The sequence below is a fragment of the Oryx dammah genome, unplaced genomic scaffold (genome assembly GCF_014754425.2).
Source record: "Oryx dammah isolate SB20612 unplaced genomic scaffold, SCBI_Odam_1.1 HiC_scaffold_26, whole genome shotgun sequence".
In the NCBI taxonomy this organism is placed as follows: Eukaryota; Metazoa; Chordata; class Mammalia; order Artiodactyla; family Bovidae; genus Oryx; species Oryx dammah.
Genome location: NW_024070210.1, coordinates 88,694,662 through 88,715,730, shown reverse-complemented (window position 1 = coordinate 88,715,730; position 21,069 = coordinate 88,694,662). Strand labels below are relative to the sequence as shown.

The 21,069-nt window shown below is 39.4% G+C and overlaps 1 protein-coding gene, 1 non-coding gene and 2 pseudogenes across 3 annotated transcripts in view; 2 read left to right on the top strand and 2 right to left on the bottom strand.

Moving 5' to 3' along the window:
* The first annotated feature begins 847 nt into the window (after window positions 1-847).
* LOC120852547 lies at window positions 848-3,175 on the top strand (annotated as a pseudogene).
* Window positions 3,176-3,348: 173 nt separating this feature from the next.
* On the bottom strand, window positions 3,349-3,840 carry LOC120852546 (annotated as a pseudogene).
* A 4,717-nt stretch (window positions 3,841-8,557) lies between these two features.
* CLPX (caseinolytic mitochondrial matrix peptidase chaperone subunit X) overlaps window positions 8,558-21,069 on the bottom strand; it is a 36,319-nt gene continuing 23,807 nt past the window's right edge. For both annotated transcript variants that reach the window (XM_040225850.1, XM_040225851.1), the window contains 4 exons: window positions 14,295-14,594; window positions 12,386-12,478; window positions 10,460-10,566; window positions 8,558-9,011 (listed from right to left, as the gene is read on the bottom strand). In XM_040225850.1, the coding sequence (XP_040081784.1) occupies window positions 8,921-9,011; window positions 10,460-10,566; window positions 12,386-12,478; window positions 14,295-14,594 (591 nt within the window). In that variant the 3' untranslated portion in view covers window positions 8,558-8,920. The remainder of the gene's footprint in view (window positions 9,012-10,459; window positions 10,567-12,385; window positions 12,479-14,294; window positions 14,595-21,069) is intronic.
* On the top strand, window positions 11,370-11,441 carry TRNAS-GGA. The gene has a single exon. It is a non-coding gene; the product is annotated as a tRNA-Ser (tRNA).

Here is a 21,069-nt window from a genome sequence, read left to right as displayed (position 1 = left end):
CATGTTGCGTTTTCCCATTGAAGAACATGGGATCCCACTTTTCATTGGTGGGGCCTTAGTCACCAAGTCATGTCCGACTCTTGTGACCCCATGGACTACAGCCCACCAGGCTCCTCTTTCCATGGGACTTTCCAGGCAAGAGTACTGGAGTGGGTTGCCATTTCCTTCTCCACTTTTCATTAGATTTGCAAAAATACCTACCCATCCACTCTTCCACTTACACTGCTATCATCTGAGTCCAATCCATCATCAACTAGTAATAGCCCCAAGTGACCCTGATTTAACCATTGATCCTTTTGGAATCAAGGGGTTGGGACCCCTGGGCCATGGACCAGTATTGGTCTGTGGCCTGTTAGGAACCAGCCACACAGCAGGTGAGTGGCAGGCTCGCCATCAAAGGCTGTATTTACAGCCACTCCGCATTGTTCACATTACCACCCGAGCACTGCCTCCTATCAGATCAGCAGTGGCATAATAAGTAAATGTAATGCACTTGAATCATCCCCCAACCACCCCCCTTTCCCTGGTCCGTGAAAATATTGAGGAAACTGGTCCCTGGTGCAATAAAAAAGGTTGGAGACTACTGCTCTATAGTCTGGTCTCTTATACCCCAGCCAGGGTGGTCTTTTAAAATTCAGAATCAAAACCTAGAACAGAACTGGAAACAGGAGGATCATCTTGTAGTTTACTGTGGAGGAGATGTGGGTTCAAGGGAGTTGTGTTTTATATGTTGATAAGAATTGACCCAGGCTGGGAGCAGTGGTGGCAGTCTGGCTGCGGGCTGGGAGCTGGCATCTGGCTCCTGGTAAGCGGGACACTGTGCAGTGCCACCACTCTCCCTGGAGTCATGGAAATCAGCACGGAGATCAGCCGTAAGATCCCAAGTGCCGTTAAGGGGAAACTGCAAGAATTAGGAGTTTACATTGATTGATTTTCATCTTATATTTGTGCTTTTCTTGAACTGGATTTTTTAATATTTGAAACAAATGTCTATAGTACTTCTGAAATGAAAGTGCCTGCCTATATAGAAATGTTATGAATATTTAAGATGAAGAACTTCCTGATTACATTATGGTGATGGTGGCCAACAAGAAAAGTCAGGACCAAATGACAGAGGACCTGTCCCTGTTTCAAGGGAACAACACAATTTGATCCACCGTATGGCTTCATGGAGTATTAGATAAACTTAGTTCTGTAACAACTGACCCCTCTAGTCTGAAGTCTTCTGATACCAACCTCTTTGATGGTAACGTACCTTCAAACAAGAGCAGTTTCAATCAAGGAGATGAGAGAAGGCACGAAGCTGCAGTGCCACCTCTTGCAGTTTCTAGCACTAGACCTGAAAAAAGAGAATCTAGAGTTTCTACAAGTTCACAGGAGCAGAAAGCCACTAATGTCAGAGATTTATGACAACTGAGCTGCAACCTGACCAATGTCAACAGTGAAACCTTTGAGGGAACTAGCACTCTCTGAAGATGTGATTGATATTAAGCCAGAACCAGATGATCTCATTGATGAAGAACTCAATTTTGTGGCAGGAGAAACCCTTATCTCAGAAAAAAACTGCAGTGACACTTACATATAGTTCTTCTTGCCCTTCTATTGAAATTTATCGACCACCTGCAAGTCGAACGCAGACAGTGGTGCTCATTTAAACAGGTTGCAATTTCAACAGCAGCAAGACAGTATTCATGCTGCCAAGCAACTTGATATTCAGAGTAGCCAGCTGTATGAAACAGGACGTTTGTGTGAACCAGAAGTGCTTAACAGCTTAGAAGAGACTTACAGTCCCTTCCTCAGGAACAACTCAAAAAAGGTGAGTATTGAGAAAGAAAATTTTCAGAAGAGAAAGTTGCCTGTGGTAAGGTCAGTTGTTAAAGTAAAAAAAAAAAAAAAAAATCAGTCACAATGGAGAAGACGAGGAGGAAGATGAGGATTGTGGGTCCCCTACTGGAAGCATCTCCAGCAATGTCAGTGCCAGCAAAACCTGAATGGAGACCTTCACTTCCACCTTCTAAACAAGCTAACAAGAATCTAATTTTGAAGGCTATATCCGAAGCTCAAGAATCTGTAACAAAAACAACTAACTATTCTACAGTCTCACAGAAACAGACACTTTCAGTCGCTCCCAGAAATTGAACTCAAGAAGAATTGCTAGCAGAAATAGTCCAGGGACAAGGCAGAGTCCCCAGAATAAGTTCTCCCATTAAAGAAGAGGAAGCAAAAGGAGATAATATAGAAAAAAGTCAAGGAACTCAACAGAGCCAGTTGTTATCCCGATTGCAGATTGACCCCATGATGGCAGAAACTCTGCAGATCAGTCAAGATTACTATGACATGGAATCCATGGTCCATGCAGACACAAGATCATTTATTCTGAAGAAGCCAAAGCTATCTGAGGAACTAGTAGTGGCACCAAACCAGCTGGGGATGAAGACTGCAGATACCCTTCGGGTATGGACACCTTATGCAAACATGAGATCTTGTACAACCAGATAAACCTGCAAGTCCCGAGTTTATAGTGACACTGGATGGTGTCCCCAGCAATGCCCCCTCCCCAGGATACATGTCAGATCAAGAGGAGGACATGTGCTTTTAAGGAATGAGACCCACACACCACCTTGCTGCTTCATATGAGGGACTCGCAGGTCTCCTCCACCCACAGCAGTTACACTTGCTGAGCAGGCAGCTCGAGGACCCAGATGGTAGCTTTTCAAACGCTGAGATGAGTGGACTGAGCCTGGCACAGAAGCCAGAGAAGCTGTTGGAGCACTGCAAGTACTGGCAGGCCTGCGAAAACGGGGACGAGTGTGCTCACCATCACTGGGCCACCTCACAGAGCCTTTCCCCGTTGTGAATTTGCTGAGAAGTGTCTGCTCATCCAAACTGTAAATATGATGCAAGATGTACTAAACCAGACTGTCCCTTCACTCACATGAACCAAATAACCCCGGGACTGCCTCCAAAACCGGTTAGAACCCCAGCACCACCTTCCAGGAGTCAGCTCTGCCGTTACTTCCCAGCTTGTAAGAAAATGGAATGTCCCTTTTATCATCCCAAACACTGTAGATTTAACACTCAGTGTACACGACCTGACTGTACGTTTTATCATCCCACCATTACTGTACCACCACGACATGCCTTGAAATGGATTTGACCTCAGACCAGTGAATGACACCCAGTCCTACCTGGCAGAAGACCGTGGAGTCTGAAAGTTTCCACCTGCTGATGACAGACATTGTACAGAATTTGTCAAATCTTTGAAACTTGGAATATACTGCTTTCATAATACAAAGTTTATTGCCTATCTGAAGCGTCTAATTTTTCAAGTTTTTGTTTATTAAGTGATTTTTAAATCAAATACATAAGAAACTAATAATGCAATATTACCCAAACAAAATGTAAGCACGTGTTCAATTATCATGTTCCATATTTCAGAGAAGAGGCATTAAGGATTTATGCCATAAGTTTATTTACAAAAATATCTAGGATGCTGAGTTCAAGGGATTGATCCTTTTAAGAGACTGCACCTCTTAATATGCTCCTCTTCCTATCTGTCTCATGGATTACTTTTTAAGCAGTTGGTGTCTTACTGTAAAAGTGCAGCAAATCCAGACCCAAAGAACAAAGTCATCATAGCTAGTAACCCCACTTGTTTTCCACTGAAAATGATATATTCTTCCCTGGACCCTCCTTGTAGTGGCTCCGACAAACCACAGAGGTTGTGAACCTCCAGATGCTCTGTCCCAACATAGCGCTGTTGGACGCTCTACAAAAGATCCAGAGACCAGAGGCGGAAGAAATGGCGGCTGCAAGCCAACCACTCCTTGCCTCACGACCTTGCTCTTCTATTAAGTGATTTTAACATTGGGTCTTTTTTTGTTGTTTTGACTATGGAAAGACAATTTAAGGAAAGCTGAATTCTATTAAGACATTTGAGGCGTTTATAAAAAAAAAATCGATCCAATTGACATATACACCCTACTGTATATAAAATTGATAATAAGAACCTACTGCATAGCACAGGGAACTCTATTCAATGAGCTATAATAGCCTATATGAGAAAAGGATCTAAAAGAGTGGATATATCTATAGTATGTCCCCTACATGTGAACGAGTTCCATTCGGAGAATGCATTCTTAAGTCCAACAAGTTAGTGTAGGTACCCAACTAACAAAATCAGCTATACAGTACTGTACTGTAATAGGTTTATGTAACTTTTCACACAAATAATACATTAAAAACAAACACAAAAAATAAAACATTTTTAATCTTACAGTGCAGTACTTTGAAAATACAACAGCTGGCATACAGGGGCCGGCATCAGTGAACAGGCAAGGAGAGTTACTGACTGGTAGAGGGAGAGGAAGTGGGAGATGGCAGAGCTGAAGGATTGTCAGCAACTGAAGTCAGAGGGCAAGGTGCAATTGCACTCATGCCTGACGCTGATGGCACAGGTCCTGGTTCCTTGCTGAATTCAATTCTATCCACCCTCTGGAAAAAACAATCCAGTGATGTCTGGGTAGTAGCTCTTTTTCTCTCGCCATAGATGACACGGTAGCATGGATTAATTTCTGAACGGCTGCTGCGAACTTTGTGTACCATTCTACGTTCAGGTTCCGTGCCTCAGAAACAGTACCTCCTCAAATAGAAAATCCCCTTGCCATTTCCCGTGTCATCAATCTCTTGGGTTCTTCAGTTACTTCTTTTCTCTGGACCCCAATCAATTACTAATGGGTCTTCATTAGCAAGCGTTGTGTTTCACAGCAAATTCAATGAAGTTGCCCCATTGCAGATCTAGATCCAATTTCTTGCTGAGACCACTAAGCTGCTGAAGACCTATTTGGACTCCTCATCCGTCTTCTCAAACCCATGGAAATCATGAACACACAGCCAGCAAAGGTACTTCCAAACCATTCATGGTGATAGCTGTAACCTCACACCAAGCAGTTTTTTATGTCTTGTAGATGTGACAGTCCTTCCAAAACTGTCCCAAAGTTGCTCCTGATTCACTGCCTGATGAAAAGTGTGACATAAATATTTATTCAAAGTTGCTGTAACCCCCTGGCCCATAGACTGGATGAGCAATGTAGTTTTCGGTAGCAGATGCACCACTTTGACATTGGGGTGAAAGTCGCCCACAAATGGGAGGTGGCCTGAAACACTGTTGAGTAGCAAAAGAATGAGTGGGACGTCCTTCTCCAAGCAACATTTCTCTACCTCTGGGATGAAATGGTGTTAAAGCCACCTGGAAAATGGCCTGTGTAATCCAGGCTTTGGCATCACTCTTCTACATAATAGGAAGAGGGCCCTTGGCTATGGTTTTAAGGGCTTTGGGGTTCTCTGAATAATAAACTAAGGCAGACTTCAGCTTCATATGCCCGGGAGCAGTGTCACCAGAGTTAGCCTATCCTTTCCTACTTTATTGCCAAGCAGCAACTTTCCCTCCTTACTGATGTAACTTTGGTCTGCCACCCTCTTCCAGTACAGTCCTGTCTCATCCACATTAAAAATCTGCTTGGGTATAACTTCCCAAAGTGTTTCAGGAAATTTCCAGGCAGCTACCATATCTGTAGTTGCTGCCTCACCACTTGCTTTTAAATTGTGAAAGTCGGCTCCAGTCTTGATTCTGGAAACACAGTCCAATTCTGTTTCTTCTTCAAGCCTTCATAAGGGCTTTTAGCTTTCTCTTGAATCAGCATTAAGCTGAGCAGGACTTGACACTGATGCTGATCCTGTTTCTCCATCTCCTCCATCACTTTCCCACATTTCTTTGATATTATCAGCAGACTTCATGTTTCATGATCTCATCCTTGTTCTTTAGAATTGTGCCAGTGGTTGAACAGTTTATGTCATAAGAATGAGTGACGTCTACCATCTTTTCGCCTCCCCCTGCTCTCCTGATGATTTTCACTTTTCTTTCATCATTATCGTTTGGCACTTCACAGGAAGTACCAGCTACTTTTTATCGCTTTTATGCTTGCTTCTGCACATCCTGGGCTTGAAATAAAGATACTATACTGCTACAATATATAGTGCTGTACAGTACACAAAAGCACCACTTGTACAAGATGCACACACGACAAGGCACGCCAGACACATGAACTAACCTTTGTAACTGGACATATGAACGCATGTTTACATTTTTGAAAGTTTGCAACTTGAAGGTTCATGTGTTGAGGACTTACTGTATAACTGATTCACCTTGCTGTACACCTGAAACTACACTGTAAATCAACTATACTCCGATATTTTAAAAAAGAATTGATCAGACGGAAGGAAAGCAATGAGGTAGGAGATATAGGGCAAGTGCTGGAGAAATGTTTGCAAGTAGATCTCTAGTTGTCTCCCCCAATTTACCGCAGAACCTTCCCAACAATCTGAAACACGTATCTAGTGATGTTCAATTTTCATGCTTAAAATCCTTTTAATAGCTCTCCATTACTTTCTGCATAAAATTACAACTTGACCTGGCATATTCTGTATTTTTTAAAAATGTTTGGAGCAGGTGATGGGCTCCCTTCATAATAATGTGGAGCAACTGAGTTTTGATAAAAGGGATTCTTCAGCTGTAACTGGAAAGGTTGGGTGTTAAAGCAGATAGATTTATAGATTTGATGGTGGGAAGATGAGTTTCATCTTGCTCCTCAATGAAAGGCCAAGTAAGATGGAGAGGGGAGAGAATATATCAAATGGTCATCTCAGAGGAGTAATGTAGTTATACATGGTGGCTATTTCTCAACTCCTAAAGCTCCCTGGTTGTTTCACATTTCTGAGACTTTAATTTTCATGATTCCTTTCTGGCAAATTCCTACTTGTTTTTCCAGATTTTCCAGAAAGGAACATCAAAATTAAAATCTCTGAAATGTGAAACTAGGGAGCTTTAGGAGTTGAGAAATAGGCAACAAATATGACTTCATGTTACTCCTCTGAGATTACTGTATAGTATATTCACAGCTGGTACCTACCTCACTTCCATTATTATAATACACTGATGTTTGCATCTGCTTTCCCTAATAGACTAAGCTTCTTTGAAAACTTGGCCTATACTACTAGTGTGGGGCCCATGCAGGATCACATTTAATGGTAAACATTAATCAATGTTTAACATAAACAGACTTTTTGTTGGTAGAATCCACAACTAGGAGAATTAGAGGAATATGAAAGTGTGAAGGGTTAACCAGTCTCTAGAATAAACCAGCTTGTGATACCTGTGTCCTTTTTTAAATGGCACTGCATTATGGACACACCACAACAAGGGCTTTCATTTAATCCTTTTATTCAAATGCCAAAACAAGTTTCAAGATACAAATCGTAGTTGTGTTTAATTTAAAAACATCAATTATGCTTTGTTAACGACTTTCAAAACCAAATCTAAGTTGTTATGACTAAAACGTCTCCCAGTCCATTTCTGGAGGACTACCTTTAATACATTTAGTAGCTACTCCAATTTTCACTCTACAAAAAGGAAAATGATGAGCCTGTAAGAAAAAAATAATGAACAGTTATGATATGAAACCCTTCCTGAGAAGAACATTAACCATTACTATGGAGACCAAGGATACCAGTTTCTGTTCCATACTATTGCAACCAGGCTTAAACACTTTGCAGAAGTGCATTTCTGGTCCTACCCCAGCCATAAATAGATATCTCTTATTACATCACAGAAAACCCAACTCCACCAACAAGATTTAGAATTTGCTAATAGTTTAAGGTTCTTTCCCTAAGAAAAGGGGTAGGGTGCAGTTAAAAGGAAAACTCAAGCATTTATAAACCAAAAATTGAAAACAAATGTTTAAAGGTACTCTGATTTAAACAATTTCCAATAAGGCTGAAGTGAAGGAACAATATAGAAGCTTGTATCAATATAAAGGGAAAGAAAAAAAATTTTAAGGTATCCAAGTATTTTAATATTTATGGCCAAATGAAATAATTTTCATTAAGCCCCCCAAACCTCCTCCAGTTTCTATATAATGAAAGATAATAACTTATATTTTAGTATGAACACATTCACTTCTGCTGATAGTAAAGCATACATTTTCTTTAATGTTCCATGAAGCCAAAGAATTAGACAAATATTCAGCACCAGAAAACAAAAAACTAGTATTTTAGGTAAGTGTACAATATTAGGATATTTTATTTAGTTCAGCATATGGCTGTTATGACTGATGCTGCATGCTACTTTTAGAATCAGATGCAGTCTTTTTCTAAAGATTTAAGGTGGACTTTTAATTTCATCTGCTCACTCATGGTACTAAAATGGATCAAAGACGGCAAATAAATCAGACAAGTTAGCAGGAGAATGGTCTCTTCTTATAGTACCAACGGGAAGTCAGTGTTATGCATCAGTGGACAAGACTAAGGACACAGCTAAACAAATCATCAAAGTATGGCTCTTCAGGGTACTCTTTCCATGAAATCTTTAACTACTTGGAAACTCCTGTTCCAATTTTTTTTTTTTTTTTTCTGTTCCAATTTTTAAGATGAATAAAATTCTAACATTTTTCAGGAAACAAACATGAGTAGACAAAGTTAAGCTAAAGAATGGAATCCCAACTTCAATTTTAAAGAATTTATTTTCCCATTTGTAGAGTAACATTATTGTAAAATCCACAGTTATTGCAACACCTGCACTGCTTAAAAGAACTCCTAAGATTTTAAGTATATTTTTTAAAAACCGAAACAAAATAATGTACATATTCTCTCAGAACACTGTGTCATTAAAGTCCATGTAATATCAGTCTGTATAAATCAATGTGATGTTACATAATATACATGATCTGATTTTTATCCTAAAAGCTTCTGACCATGTATATGATATCCAAGATAGATCCAATGCTTTTAATGTCAGACTGCAGAGACAGTTACGATCCTAAACAAAAGAAGGACAACTTTATATACACAACAGAAGTCTGACAGTTTAGCTGTTTGCAGCATCTGCTTGACGAGGCCATCCTTCTTCTTCAATTCCAGAATCATACTCCTCTTCAGAGGATTCTTTGGTTGGAGCCCTATAATGAAAAGTCATCAGTGTTTTTCTGTTTTTAATAAGAATTACGGGTAAATACAACTTCTCAAAAAATAAATAATAAATTAATCCACCTAGCTAGAAAAGCTGCACAAAGAAAGAAAATATTAGGAGCACTTCTAATATTAAGATTGCTTAATTGTAAAATATGAGAAACATTTCGAGCACACAACCAAAAACCATAAGTAATTTCCCAAACAATTTTTTTAAAGTGAAACAAATCAACAACCAGGCTTCAACAGTGAAGGCCTTTTCTCCAGCAAAAGAAGTGGAATCTATTATTTTATCTAAAATACTTGACATTTAGTATATGTCAATGGAAAGAAGTTGAAAGCTTCTGATCAAACCAATATGACTCAAATTAGCCAAAATTATGATTAGACCACAATTATTTTATATACTAATAGTTGACGGAGAAGCCTGGTAGGCTGCAGTCTATGGGGTCGCTAAGAGTCAGCACTACTGAGCGACTTCACTTTCGCTTTTCACTTTCATGCACTGGAGAAGGCAATGGCACCCTCCTCCAGTGTTCTTGCCTGGAGAATCCCAGAGACAGAGGAACCTGGTTGGCTGCTGTCTATGGGGTCGCACAGAGTCAGACACGACTGAAGCGACTTAGCAGCAGTAGCAGTAAACAATAAAATGAGAGATTATACCTCTTTGAATAAGTAAAGGTTGTTCAAAACCAATCAACTGCCTCATAAGTTACCTTAGAAGATAAGCATAAAATGTAACATACCTTGTGACAGAAGCCTATTTTTTGTGTATGTAACATTCATGTCAAGCACTGTTTAATAAATATTTATTGAATAGACTGGCTTCAGTGAACTACAGCCTGCCGGCCAAATAAAGTCTGTCATTTGTTTTTGTAAATATTTATTTGAACACAGACATGGATCATTCATTTATGGACTGAACTATCATGCTGTAAGGGCAGAGTAGCTACAATACAAATTGTATGGCCCCGAAGTATTAAAATAGCCCTGTACTGGACAGTTTACTGACCCCTAGAATAGCTAAATAAAAGCAGTGAAAGATACGTCAAATTTGTCAACTGATAAGATACAACTGAGAGGAAAATTATGTCAACAAAGTTTTGGTCTTATGAAAGACATGAAACAAGTAATAAATAAATTATAGAATTAGAAGCAAAGTTCATTTAAATCTTTTCATTTAGATTACTTTATGTCTTTTTTGATACTTCTTTTAGGAGAAAAAAAATGGAGGCTAGTTTTGAAGATCAATTTCCAAGAAGAGTCAAAATATCATTTTATAAACCAAAATTAGAAAATTTTTCTACAGAATATTTGAGATAACTGATTCCTTTATGAATATAAGATTTTCACACAACTGTATGACAGACCAATAAACCATAGCAATAAAGAATGATCTTAAGTTTTAGACCTGTTTTAGTCTGACAATACACTTTACCGGATGTATCCTGGTTCCTTCTTTCCTTCTACTACTTCTTTGTCAACCTCCACACATACAATATCAGAATTAGGGACTTCGAACATTGGTTCTAGTAACAGCTTTTCCTAAAGAGTAAAAAAGTAATGAATTACATGGAAAACTGAGGTTACATACAAAATACTTGTATTCTATAGGTTATCAATCAAATTCATCAACTCAAGAAATATTATGGAGTCCCTATGATGCATCAGGAACTGAATTTTGAAAAGTCAATGTAAAAGCTTTCATATTCTTCATATTAAAACAGCTTCTAACTAAATTTGGACAGAAGTCATTCTATAAGGTAAAACTTCTTGTCTGCAGTTCTGCCTACTTAGGTCACCTTGCACCTACAAAGACTGTACTTTGCACGTGTGATCAGATGTTACTCAAGAAGCATTTCAGACATACTTTATCACCAAAGGAGGTCAACTGGTAGTTCTTAATTTGAAAATGACTTAATCTTAAATCATCTATACCAAGCTATGACTTCAAACATGCATTTGTCTCAACTGCTGCAGTAGATCTAAAGTAATTTACTAAAGAAAACTAGTTTTACCTATGGGTAGCAGCTGGATTGGAGAAGGCAATGGCAACCGACTCCAGCACTCTTGCCTGGAAAATCCCATGGACAGAGGAGCCTGGTATGCTGCAGTACATGGGATCGCTAAGAGTCAGACACGACTGAGTGACTTCACTTTCACTTTTCACTTTCATGCACTGGAGAAGGAAATGGCAACCCACTCCAGTGTTCTTGCCTAGAGAATCCCAGGGACCGTGGAGCCTGGTGGGCTGCCACCTATGGGGTCGCACAGAGTCAGACACGACTGAAGCGACTTAGCAGCAGCAGTAGCAGCTGGATTATGTTCTATCTTAAGGAAAATACTGATCCCTGGTGGCTCAGAGGTTAAAGCGTCTGCCTGGAATGCTGGAGACCCAGGTTCGATCCCTGGGTCGGGAAGATCCCCTGGAGAAGGAAATGGCAACCCACTCCAGTACTCTTGCCTGGAGAATCCCATGGAGGGAGGAGCCTGGTCGCAAGAGTCAGACACGACTGAGCGACTTCACTTCACTTAAGGAAAATACCGATTAAATACATCAAATTTTCTAAAAATGTCAACTATATTACCTTTTCTTCTAGTTTACATGTTTATAAATCTGTCACAGCACCTGAAGTTGATGCCTTTATTAAAGTATTATCACAAACTGTGACAGATATGTAGTTCTGTTCAAAAAGTCCTACTTAGATGAGAGAAGTTAATACTTAGCAGTGAAATCCTCAGAGAACAGACCACATGCTTGCTTTTGCAGCGTGTAGGGAAACAGTAACCCACTGTACAGCCACACCAGGTAGGGGAAAGACCTTTAAGAAAGAGGGTGACTGAAAAGTAGGCTGGGTCTCCAGGACTTGTAACAAAATTAAAATAGTAAGTTCATCCTATACTGAAGAATTTAGAAATAAAATGTTATAGTATCTACAACTTAATTTCAAACATAAAACAACAACGAGAATTTCAATGGTTCTGAGGAGCCACTCTGGAGCTTAGTCAAAAGGCCTGTGTAGGGTTTTCTAAAAACCTCCTTCCCATGATCCTGATCTCTATTTCATTAATCACATTAAGTGTGTGACCTTTGTTGCAAACACCTTGAAGTTCCATTTTAGAAAGAGGAAAAGGGACTTCCCTGGCAGTCCAGTGCTTTCACTAGAAGGGTTCAAACACTGGTTGGGAAACAAAGATTCTGCATGCTGCACAGTGTGGCCAAAATATATAAGAAAAAAAAAAATCACAAAAAATATTAGACCAAATTTCTGGATATATTTCCAAAGGAAAAACATGGCGGTTTAATATTTTCAAAATTCAGACCAAGAAATAATCTAGTTTTTGTAAATTTATGCCAACTTACCATAATGGACCGGAGGCCTCGTGCACCTGTTTTTCGTTCTAGTGCCAATCTGGCTATAGCTTTTAAAGCATCTTCAGTGACATTTAGTTCACACTACAAATACATTCAAAAGAAATAATTCAGATTATATTTGATGATGACATTTTCCTAATAAAATCATGCAATATTTGATCTATTACTACCTATCACCATTATTGGTCTTTTTATAACAAGAGGTGAATGCCTTGACTTTACAGGTTAAGAAATGTTCCATAAAGTTAAGTACACTGACTCACTAATATTTAAAAACACAGAATTTTGTGTCTTGACTGATCCTATCTCCTTTCAGACTCAAGTATTTTTAGATTGTAACTTAAGCTTCTGAAAAAATACTCATTTTAAAAAAGTGTTACTAACCCTCTCATCCCATAGAACAAAGGTACAATTTTAAGACAAGTCTCTCTAAATTACCACAAATATAAAAAATTACTGAGAATTTAATATACCTCCCCCTAAAAAATAAGATCTTGGTACTAAAAAACTTTTGGTTATTAATTTATACCTCCAGAAAATGTAAAACTTACACAAGGTAATTATCTCTCATGATGCTTTAGAATCTTGCTTTCAAAAAGCACTTGTTTCTATGAATTTGCTTATGAGACAGTTAACAGCATGAATGTTTCTATGAATTAGCTTATGAAACAGTTAACGGCATGAATCAAAGTTTGTCCTTAGTTCCTGAAGAGGTTTTCTAAATTAACATGGATTTTCTAGGACTTTATTCAACATTTATTGAACCCAGATATGTTTAAATATTAGAAACTGAATGATGACTCAGATACCACCTTGACCCTCAAGAAACTTAAGTGTATCGGATGGTGACAAATTAGCAAAATAGCATTTACAGCACAGTGTTTGCACATGTTGCTAAGAAAACAATAAAAGTGGGGACACCTAAATAAGCCTAGGGGACCACTGAAGCATTTTTAAGGAGGGGAGTAAAATAATTAGCTTTGGGTTTATTCATTCAATATTTATTAGGCACTTAATATCTATTGGTTGAACCCTATGTTCAATAATTTTAAAAAGATCCATTCTGGTAGTAACGTAGGAGATAGTATTTTGGCGGTGGTGGTCAGAGACAAACTTTAGGTAGGGAAACCCAATTAGGAAGCAAATGCATGGGTCAAGGTGAAGAATGATAAAGGAGACTGACTTGAGGTAGAAAGAGTGGCAATGGAGAGAAGGAGACTAATGTTTTGTGACACTAAGTTCATAAAACCCAAACATTTGCTATCTGATTGGATATATGGCTCCAAGTGTCTGACTGCAGAGAAGTAGATGTGAGAGCTAACTTTAGGAAAAAATATACCTAGCATGTCATAATGAAAGGATTTAGAATATCAAGACTGAAAAGACAATTCTGTGTGCCTAGCTTGCGGGGTTAGCCATAGGCTGCTAGCATTTCTCTCAATATCTATCCTTAGGCTTCAAGCTACAATGCTGACTTTAATTAAGAAAAAAAATTAAGCCAACTCATAAGTGTCTAACACAACACAACGTGCCTTCCCTGATTCCTAGATCCATATTTAGTGAGTGATAGGCTGGCCTGTTCCTGCCAACAGAATCTGTCTGCCAATGCAGGAGACACAGGCTCAATCCTTAGGCTGGGAAGATCCCCTGGAAGAGGGGAAATGGCAACCCACTCCAGTATTCTTGCCTGGAAAATTCCATGGACAGAGGAGCCTGGCAGGCTACAGTCCACGGTGTGGCAGAGTCAGATATGACTGAGCAACTGAGTGCACACGCGCACACACACAGGCTGGTATTCCAGACGAGAAGTACTGCTTTTTAATTTGTTAGGCTAACATATGCAGATTTTCCATAGCAAAAAATACACGTAAGTAAGTATAAAAAATAAAGATCTAACCTTATCCATGCTGAATAAGGCTTGGTACTGAGGGATAACAGCATTACGTGGCTCAGTTAGTATTTGTACAAGTGTTTTCTCATCTAGGCTATGCAAAGGAACTACCACAGGCAACCGTCCCACAAACTCAGGAATCATGCCAAACTCAATGAGATCTCTGGCTTCCACATGACGTAATAAACGATCTTTTTCTTCAATGTCTTGGTGAGTATTCGATTCTCCACTTCGATTGGCAAGGTCAGCAGCAGCTGCAGCCCTTCTACCTTTTCCCAGATTAGATGGTGTTCCAAATCCAAGATACTGCCAAAGAAAACACAGGTATTACAAATAACAGAATGAAGCTGCATCGTGTTCAGCATTCTGCATGCATATCTCACGTGATCTTTGCAACAGAACAAAGTATTATCATTTATATTTTACAATGAATAAAAAAGGCTTAGAGAGGTTAAGTACCTTAAGCTCTCATTTCTGCTAGTGGTTAACAACCAGGATTCAAACTTAGGTCTATCTGCCTTCAGAACTGAGAACCCAACCAACTCTCAGAAGAATGAATTCTAGTAAGTAGGTAAGAACTGTGAAGGGAAGTCCCTTAGAACTCAGATTATGATATCGCAGGACATTTCCCAGACCTCTCAACTAGTATAACTTCCAAAATGTGCAAGAAAGTAGAGATAGTAATTATTTTGTAATCAAAGTCAATTCTGTAATACTAACAGGAGTAGAGCCTATGGAACAAGCAGTCTTACAAGTAAATTATCCACAAGTGTCTTAAGTCATTGCTAAGTATTCTACTAAAATCATAATTTGGGGTTGCATACTATCAGATTATACGATGAGTTAGAACACTGTATGAGTTAGATTTTATAAAAGAGCATGTAAGGATGACATCAAACAAAAATGGTAACTTTGTTGCAAAAGGTTGTGTATCTACAATGTATGGACCTTGCTTTACTCAGTATAAAGAACTATACTCCAGGTAACTGTCATAGAGTTTGATTTTGATATGTCATACAACTTTTGTCAAAAGTACAAAAGAAGTACATGATATATGAGAAAACAGTCTAAGTTAATTCTAAATATTCTGTGTATGTGGACAGTGACTCTATCAGAAAGCAAAGAATTTTGCTTTCAATAAACACTAAAAATATTTCTTTAGGATGTACCTTTCCTTTTTAAAAAAATTATTTTTATTTTTTTAATATAAATTTATTTTAATTGGAGGTTAATTACAATATTGTATTGGTTTTGCCGTACATCAATTGAAGGATAATTGCCTTACAGTATTCTATTGGTTTCTACCAAACATTAACATCAATCAGTCATAGGTTTACCCATGTCCCCTCCCACTTGAACATCCCTCCCACCTCCCTCCCCACCCCATCAGGTTTTTACCAAGCCCCAGTACGAGCTCTCTGAGTCACACAGCAAATTCCCCCTGGCCATCTCTTCCCATGGCCCCACTGGCCATGTTTCCATGTTACCCTCTCCGTACATCCCACCCTCTCCTTCCTCCCGCTCCAGCAGTGTCCGTAAGTCTGTTCTCAGCGTTTGTGTCTCCACTTCTGCTCTACAGGCGTGCTATTGTTCAGTTGCCAAGTCATGGCCAACTCTTTACAACCCCGTGGACTACAGCACACCAGGCTTCCCTGTTCCTCACCATCTCCTGGAATTTGCCCAAGTTCATGTCCATTGAATCAGTGATTCATCTTATCCTCTGTCGCTCTCTTCTCCTTCTGCCTTCAATCTTTCCCAATGTCAGGGTCTTTTCCAATGAGTCTGCTGTTTGCATCAGCTGAGCTTCAGCTTCAGCATCAGTCCTTCCAACAAATATTCAGGGTTTATCTCCTTTAGGATTAACTGGTTTGATCTCCTTGTTGTCCAAGGGACTCTCAAGAGTCTTCTACAGCACCACAATTTGAAAGCATCAATTCATTGGCACTCAGCCTTCTTCATGGCCCAATTCCCACATCTGTACATGACTACTGAAAAAATCATAGCTTTGACTACACAGAACTTGTTGGCAAAGTGATGTTTCTGCTTTTTAACATGCTGTCTAGGTTGGTCAAGCTTTTCTTCCAAGGAGCGAGCATCCTTTAATTTCGTGGCTACAGTCACCATTCGCAGTGATTTTGGAGCCCGAGAAAATAAACTTTCTGTTTCCACCGTTTCCCCATCTATTTGCCATGAAGTGATAAGACCAGAAGCCATGATCTTAGTTTTTTTAATACTGAGTTTTAAGCCAGCTTTTTCACTTTCCTCCTTCACTCACATCAAGAGGTTCTTTAGTTCCTCTTTACTTTCTGCCATTAGAGTAGTATCATCCAACATATCTGAGGTTATAAATCTCTTGATTCCAGCTTATAACTCATCCAGCCCAGCATTTCGCATGATATGCTCTGCGTGTAAGTTAAATAAACGGGGTAACAATAAACAGCATTGTCATACTCCTTTCTCAATCCTGAACCAGTCAGTTGTTCCATACAAGGTTCTAGCTGCTGCATACAGGTTTCTCAGGAAGCAGGTAAGATGGTTTGGTATGCCCATCTCTTTAAGAGTTTTCCACAGTTTTTATGATCCACACAGTCAAAGGCATTAGCGCAGTCAATGAAACAGAGGTAAATAGTTTTTCTGGAATTCCCTTACTTTTATGATCTAGTGAATGTTGACAATTTGACCTCTCTGGTTGCTCTGCCTTTTCTAAATCCAGCTTGAAGATCTAAAAGTTCTCAGTTCAGATAATGCTGAAGCCCAGCATGCAGGATTCTGAGCATGACCTTACTAGCATGGGAGATGAGTGCAATTGTCCAGTGGTTTAACATTCTTTAGTACTGCCTTTCTTGGGAACTGGGATGAGGATGGACCTTTTCCAGTCCTGTGGCCACTGATGAGTTTTCCAAATGTGCTGATATATTGAGTGCAGCACTTTGAGAGCACCATCTTTTAGGATTTTAAATAGCTCTGCTGGATTTCATCACCTCCACTAGCTTTACTGGCAGCAGTGCTTTGTAAGGCCCATTTGACTTCACACTCCAGGATGTCTGGCTCTGAGTGAGTGACCATACCAACACCATCATGGTTATCCGGGTCATTACGATCTTTTTTGTACAGTTCTTCTGTGTATTTTTTTCCATCTCTTCTTTAACTCTTCTGCTTCTATTAGATCTTTACCTGTTTCTGTCCTTTATTGTGCCTATCTCTGGATGAAATGTTCCTTTGATATTTCCAATTTTCTTAAGGAGATCTCTAGTCTTTCCCCTTCAGCTATTTTTCCTCTATTTCTTTGCACTATTCATTGAAGAAGGCCTTCTTGTCTCTCCTTGGTATTTTCTGGAACTCTGCATTTAGTTGGATGTACAGTTCCCTTTCTCCCTTGCTTTTTGCATCTCTTCTTTCTTCAGTTTTTTGTAAAGCCTCCTCCAACAACCACTTAGCTTTCTTTTCTTTTTCTTTGGGATGGTTTTGTTCACTGTCTCCTGAACAATATTACCAAGCTCTGTCCATAGTTTGGCAGCCACTCTAGTTTACTAGATCTAATCCCTTGAATCTATGCGTCACCTCCACTGTTGTTCACAGGAGATTTAAGTTGTACCTGACTGGCCTATTAGTTTTCCCCTTTCTTTAGGTTAAGCTTGAATTTTGCAGAGAAGCTAATAATCTGAGCCACAGTCAGCTCCAAGTCTTGTTTTTGCTAACTGTATACAGCTTCTCCATCTTCAGTCACAAAGAATGTAATCAATCTGATTTTGGTATTGACCATTTGGTGATGCCCATGGTAAGGTTTATATATATTATAAAGCATTATTATAAAACACTGGGGATATAAGCCTGAAGACAGTCCTTATCCTAACTTAAAAGTGTTTATTCATAGTGAGAACACATACAAATATATATTTTTTAAAATTTTTTATTTTGTGTTGCTGCTGCTGCTGCTGCTAAGTCGCTTCAGTCGTGTCCGACTCTGTGCAACCCCATAGATGGCAGCCCACCAGGCTCCACCGTCCCTGGGATTCTCCAGGCAAGAACACTGGAGTGGGTTGCCATTTCCTTCTCCAGTGCATGAAAGTGAAAAATGAAAGTGAAGTCCCTCAGTTGTGTCCGACTCTTAGAGACCTCATAGACTGAAGCCTACCAGGCTCCTCTGTCCATGGGATTTTCCAGGCAAGAGTACTGGAGTGGGGTGCCACTGCCTTCTCCAATTTTGTATTGGGGTATAGCCAATTTTCAATGTTGTGATAGTTTAAGGGGAACAGCAAAGGGAGTTGGCCACACATAGACATATATCCATTCTCCCCCAAGCTCCTCTCACATTCAGGCTGGCACATAACACTGAGCAGAGTTCTGTGTGCTATATAGTAGGGTCTTGTTGGTTATCCATTTTAAATATAGCAGTGTGTACATGTCCATCCAGATGACCCGCAGATGACACCACCCTTATGGCAGAAAGTGAAAAAGAACTAAAGAGCCTCTTGATGAAAGTGAAAGAGAAGAGTGAAAAAGTTGGCTTAAAACTCAACAATTCAAAAACAAAGATCATGGCAACGGGTGCCATCACTTCATGGCAAATAGATGGAGAAACAATGGAAACAGTGAGAGACTATTTTTCTTGGTCTCTAAAATCACCGCAGATGGTGACTGCGGCCATGAAATTAAAAGATGCTTGCTCCTTGGAAGAAAAGCTATGAGCCACCTAGACAGCACATTAAAAAAGCAGAGACTACTTTGCCGACAAAGGTCTGGCTAGTCAAAGCTATGGTTTTTCCAGTGGTTATGTATGGATGTGAGAGCTGGACTATAGAGAAAGCTGAGCACTAAAGAATTGATGCTTCTGAACTGTGGTGTTGGAGAAGACTCTTGAGAGTCCTTTGGACTGTAAGGAGATCCAACCAGTCCATCCTAAAGGAAATCAGTCCTGAATATTCACTGGAAGGACTGATGCTGAAGCTGAAACTCCAATACTTTGGTCACCTGATGCAAAGAACTAACTCACTGGATAAGACCCTGATGCTGGGAAAGATTGAAGGCAAGAGGAAACAGGGATGACAGATGATGGGATGGCTGGGTGGTATCACTGGCTTGATGGACATGAGTTTGAGCAAGCTCCGGGAGTTGGTGATGGACAGGGAAGTCTGGCATGCTTCAGTCCATGGGGTCGCAAACAGACACAACTGAGCAACTAAACTGAACATGTCCATCCCAAACTCCCTAACTATTCCTTATCCCCATCCTCCCCTCTGGTTCGTTCTGAGTCTGAGAACACATGAAGATATTAAAGCATCATAACTGCAATGAAGGACAACTGTGCAGGAAACCTCAGCAGTGGAAAGGAAGAAAAGAGGCACAATCTGGGGAGGGAGGGTAGGAAGTGACCAAGAAAGTCCTCACAGAGGAACTGACTCATCATTTAACAGAATCTTAAAGAATGAACACATATCTACCAACTGAACTGAGGTAGGGGAAAACATGAGCAAAGGCAATAGGTTTCATATGGTCAGGATATAGGTATATTATTTAATACTGTAAGCCTGGCTTTCAATGAGGTTTGATAAAAACAATAGCCAAATGGAAGTGTTTAATCCTTCATAAAATCACTGTTATAGACTCTTTCATGTCCCTGTTTTCTTTTCATAAAAATCTATCTTTTAAAATCCGTCTTTCATGAAGAGATTATACCCTTCCTCTTTCAGGGAATAAAAACTAGCTCATGATTTCTCCCTAATTTCATTAAGAAGTTCAAAGATAAACAGTGACTTAATTTCCACTAACTTGAAATGATGTAAACCTTCTTTCTACCCATTTCTGATCTCTTTACTAACATTACTTTTAACTGTTCTTTTCTACATGTTTCTAGTTTCAATTTTATTTGCAAGTATGAATTATAAATAAATATAAGAACATGGTCCTTGCTTTTGGTTACAGAATTTCGAATATAAAGTTCTATCTCCCACTCTCCCCCATCTCTTTCATATCGTGCATGCACACACACAAAAATAATTTCTTCTAATTTTTTTAGGCTAACTTGTGCAGAATTTCAAAAGCAAGAAAAACACAAATTGATTAATATGAAAAATAAAAATCTAACCTTATCCATGCTGAATAAGGTCTGATGCTGAGAAGAAACAGCACTACATGGCTCAGCTGGTAGCCTTATAAGAGGTTTCTCCTCTAGGCTATGCAAAGAAATGACCACAGGCAACTGTTCCATTAGCAGAGCTTTTTTTTTTTTTTTTTACTACTACTAAACTAATGATGCTAAAGCTGAAAGTCCAGTACTTTGGCCACCTCATGCGAAGAGTTGACTTATTGGAAAAGACTTTGATGCTGGGAGGGACTGGGGGCAGGAGGAGAAGGGGATGACAGAGGATGAGATGGCTGGATAGCATCACTGACTCGATGGACGTGAATCTGAGTGAACTCCGGGAGTTGGTGATGGACAGGGAGGCCTGGTGTGCTGCGATTCATGGGGTCGCAAAGAGTCGGACACGACTGAGCGACTGAACTGAACTGAATACCAAACTAAAAAACTCAAGTAAACAGCTACTAAACATGTAAGGCCAAGAAGACTTAAAGCAGGCAATATACAAAAGAACTGATCTATGATACATTCATTTAGGTATTATATAAACCTAAACATATAATATAAAAGGTATCATTTGTAGCTATTACGTAAAACACAAAAGCATGGAAAATAGGCATGTTTTTGGGGTTCTTGCCACTATGCTGATATTATGTTTTATCATAAGTAGGTACTGGGCATGAACCTTGAGGATATGAAAAA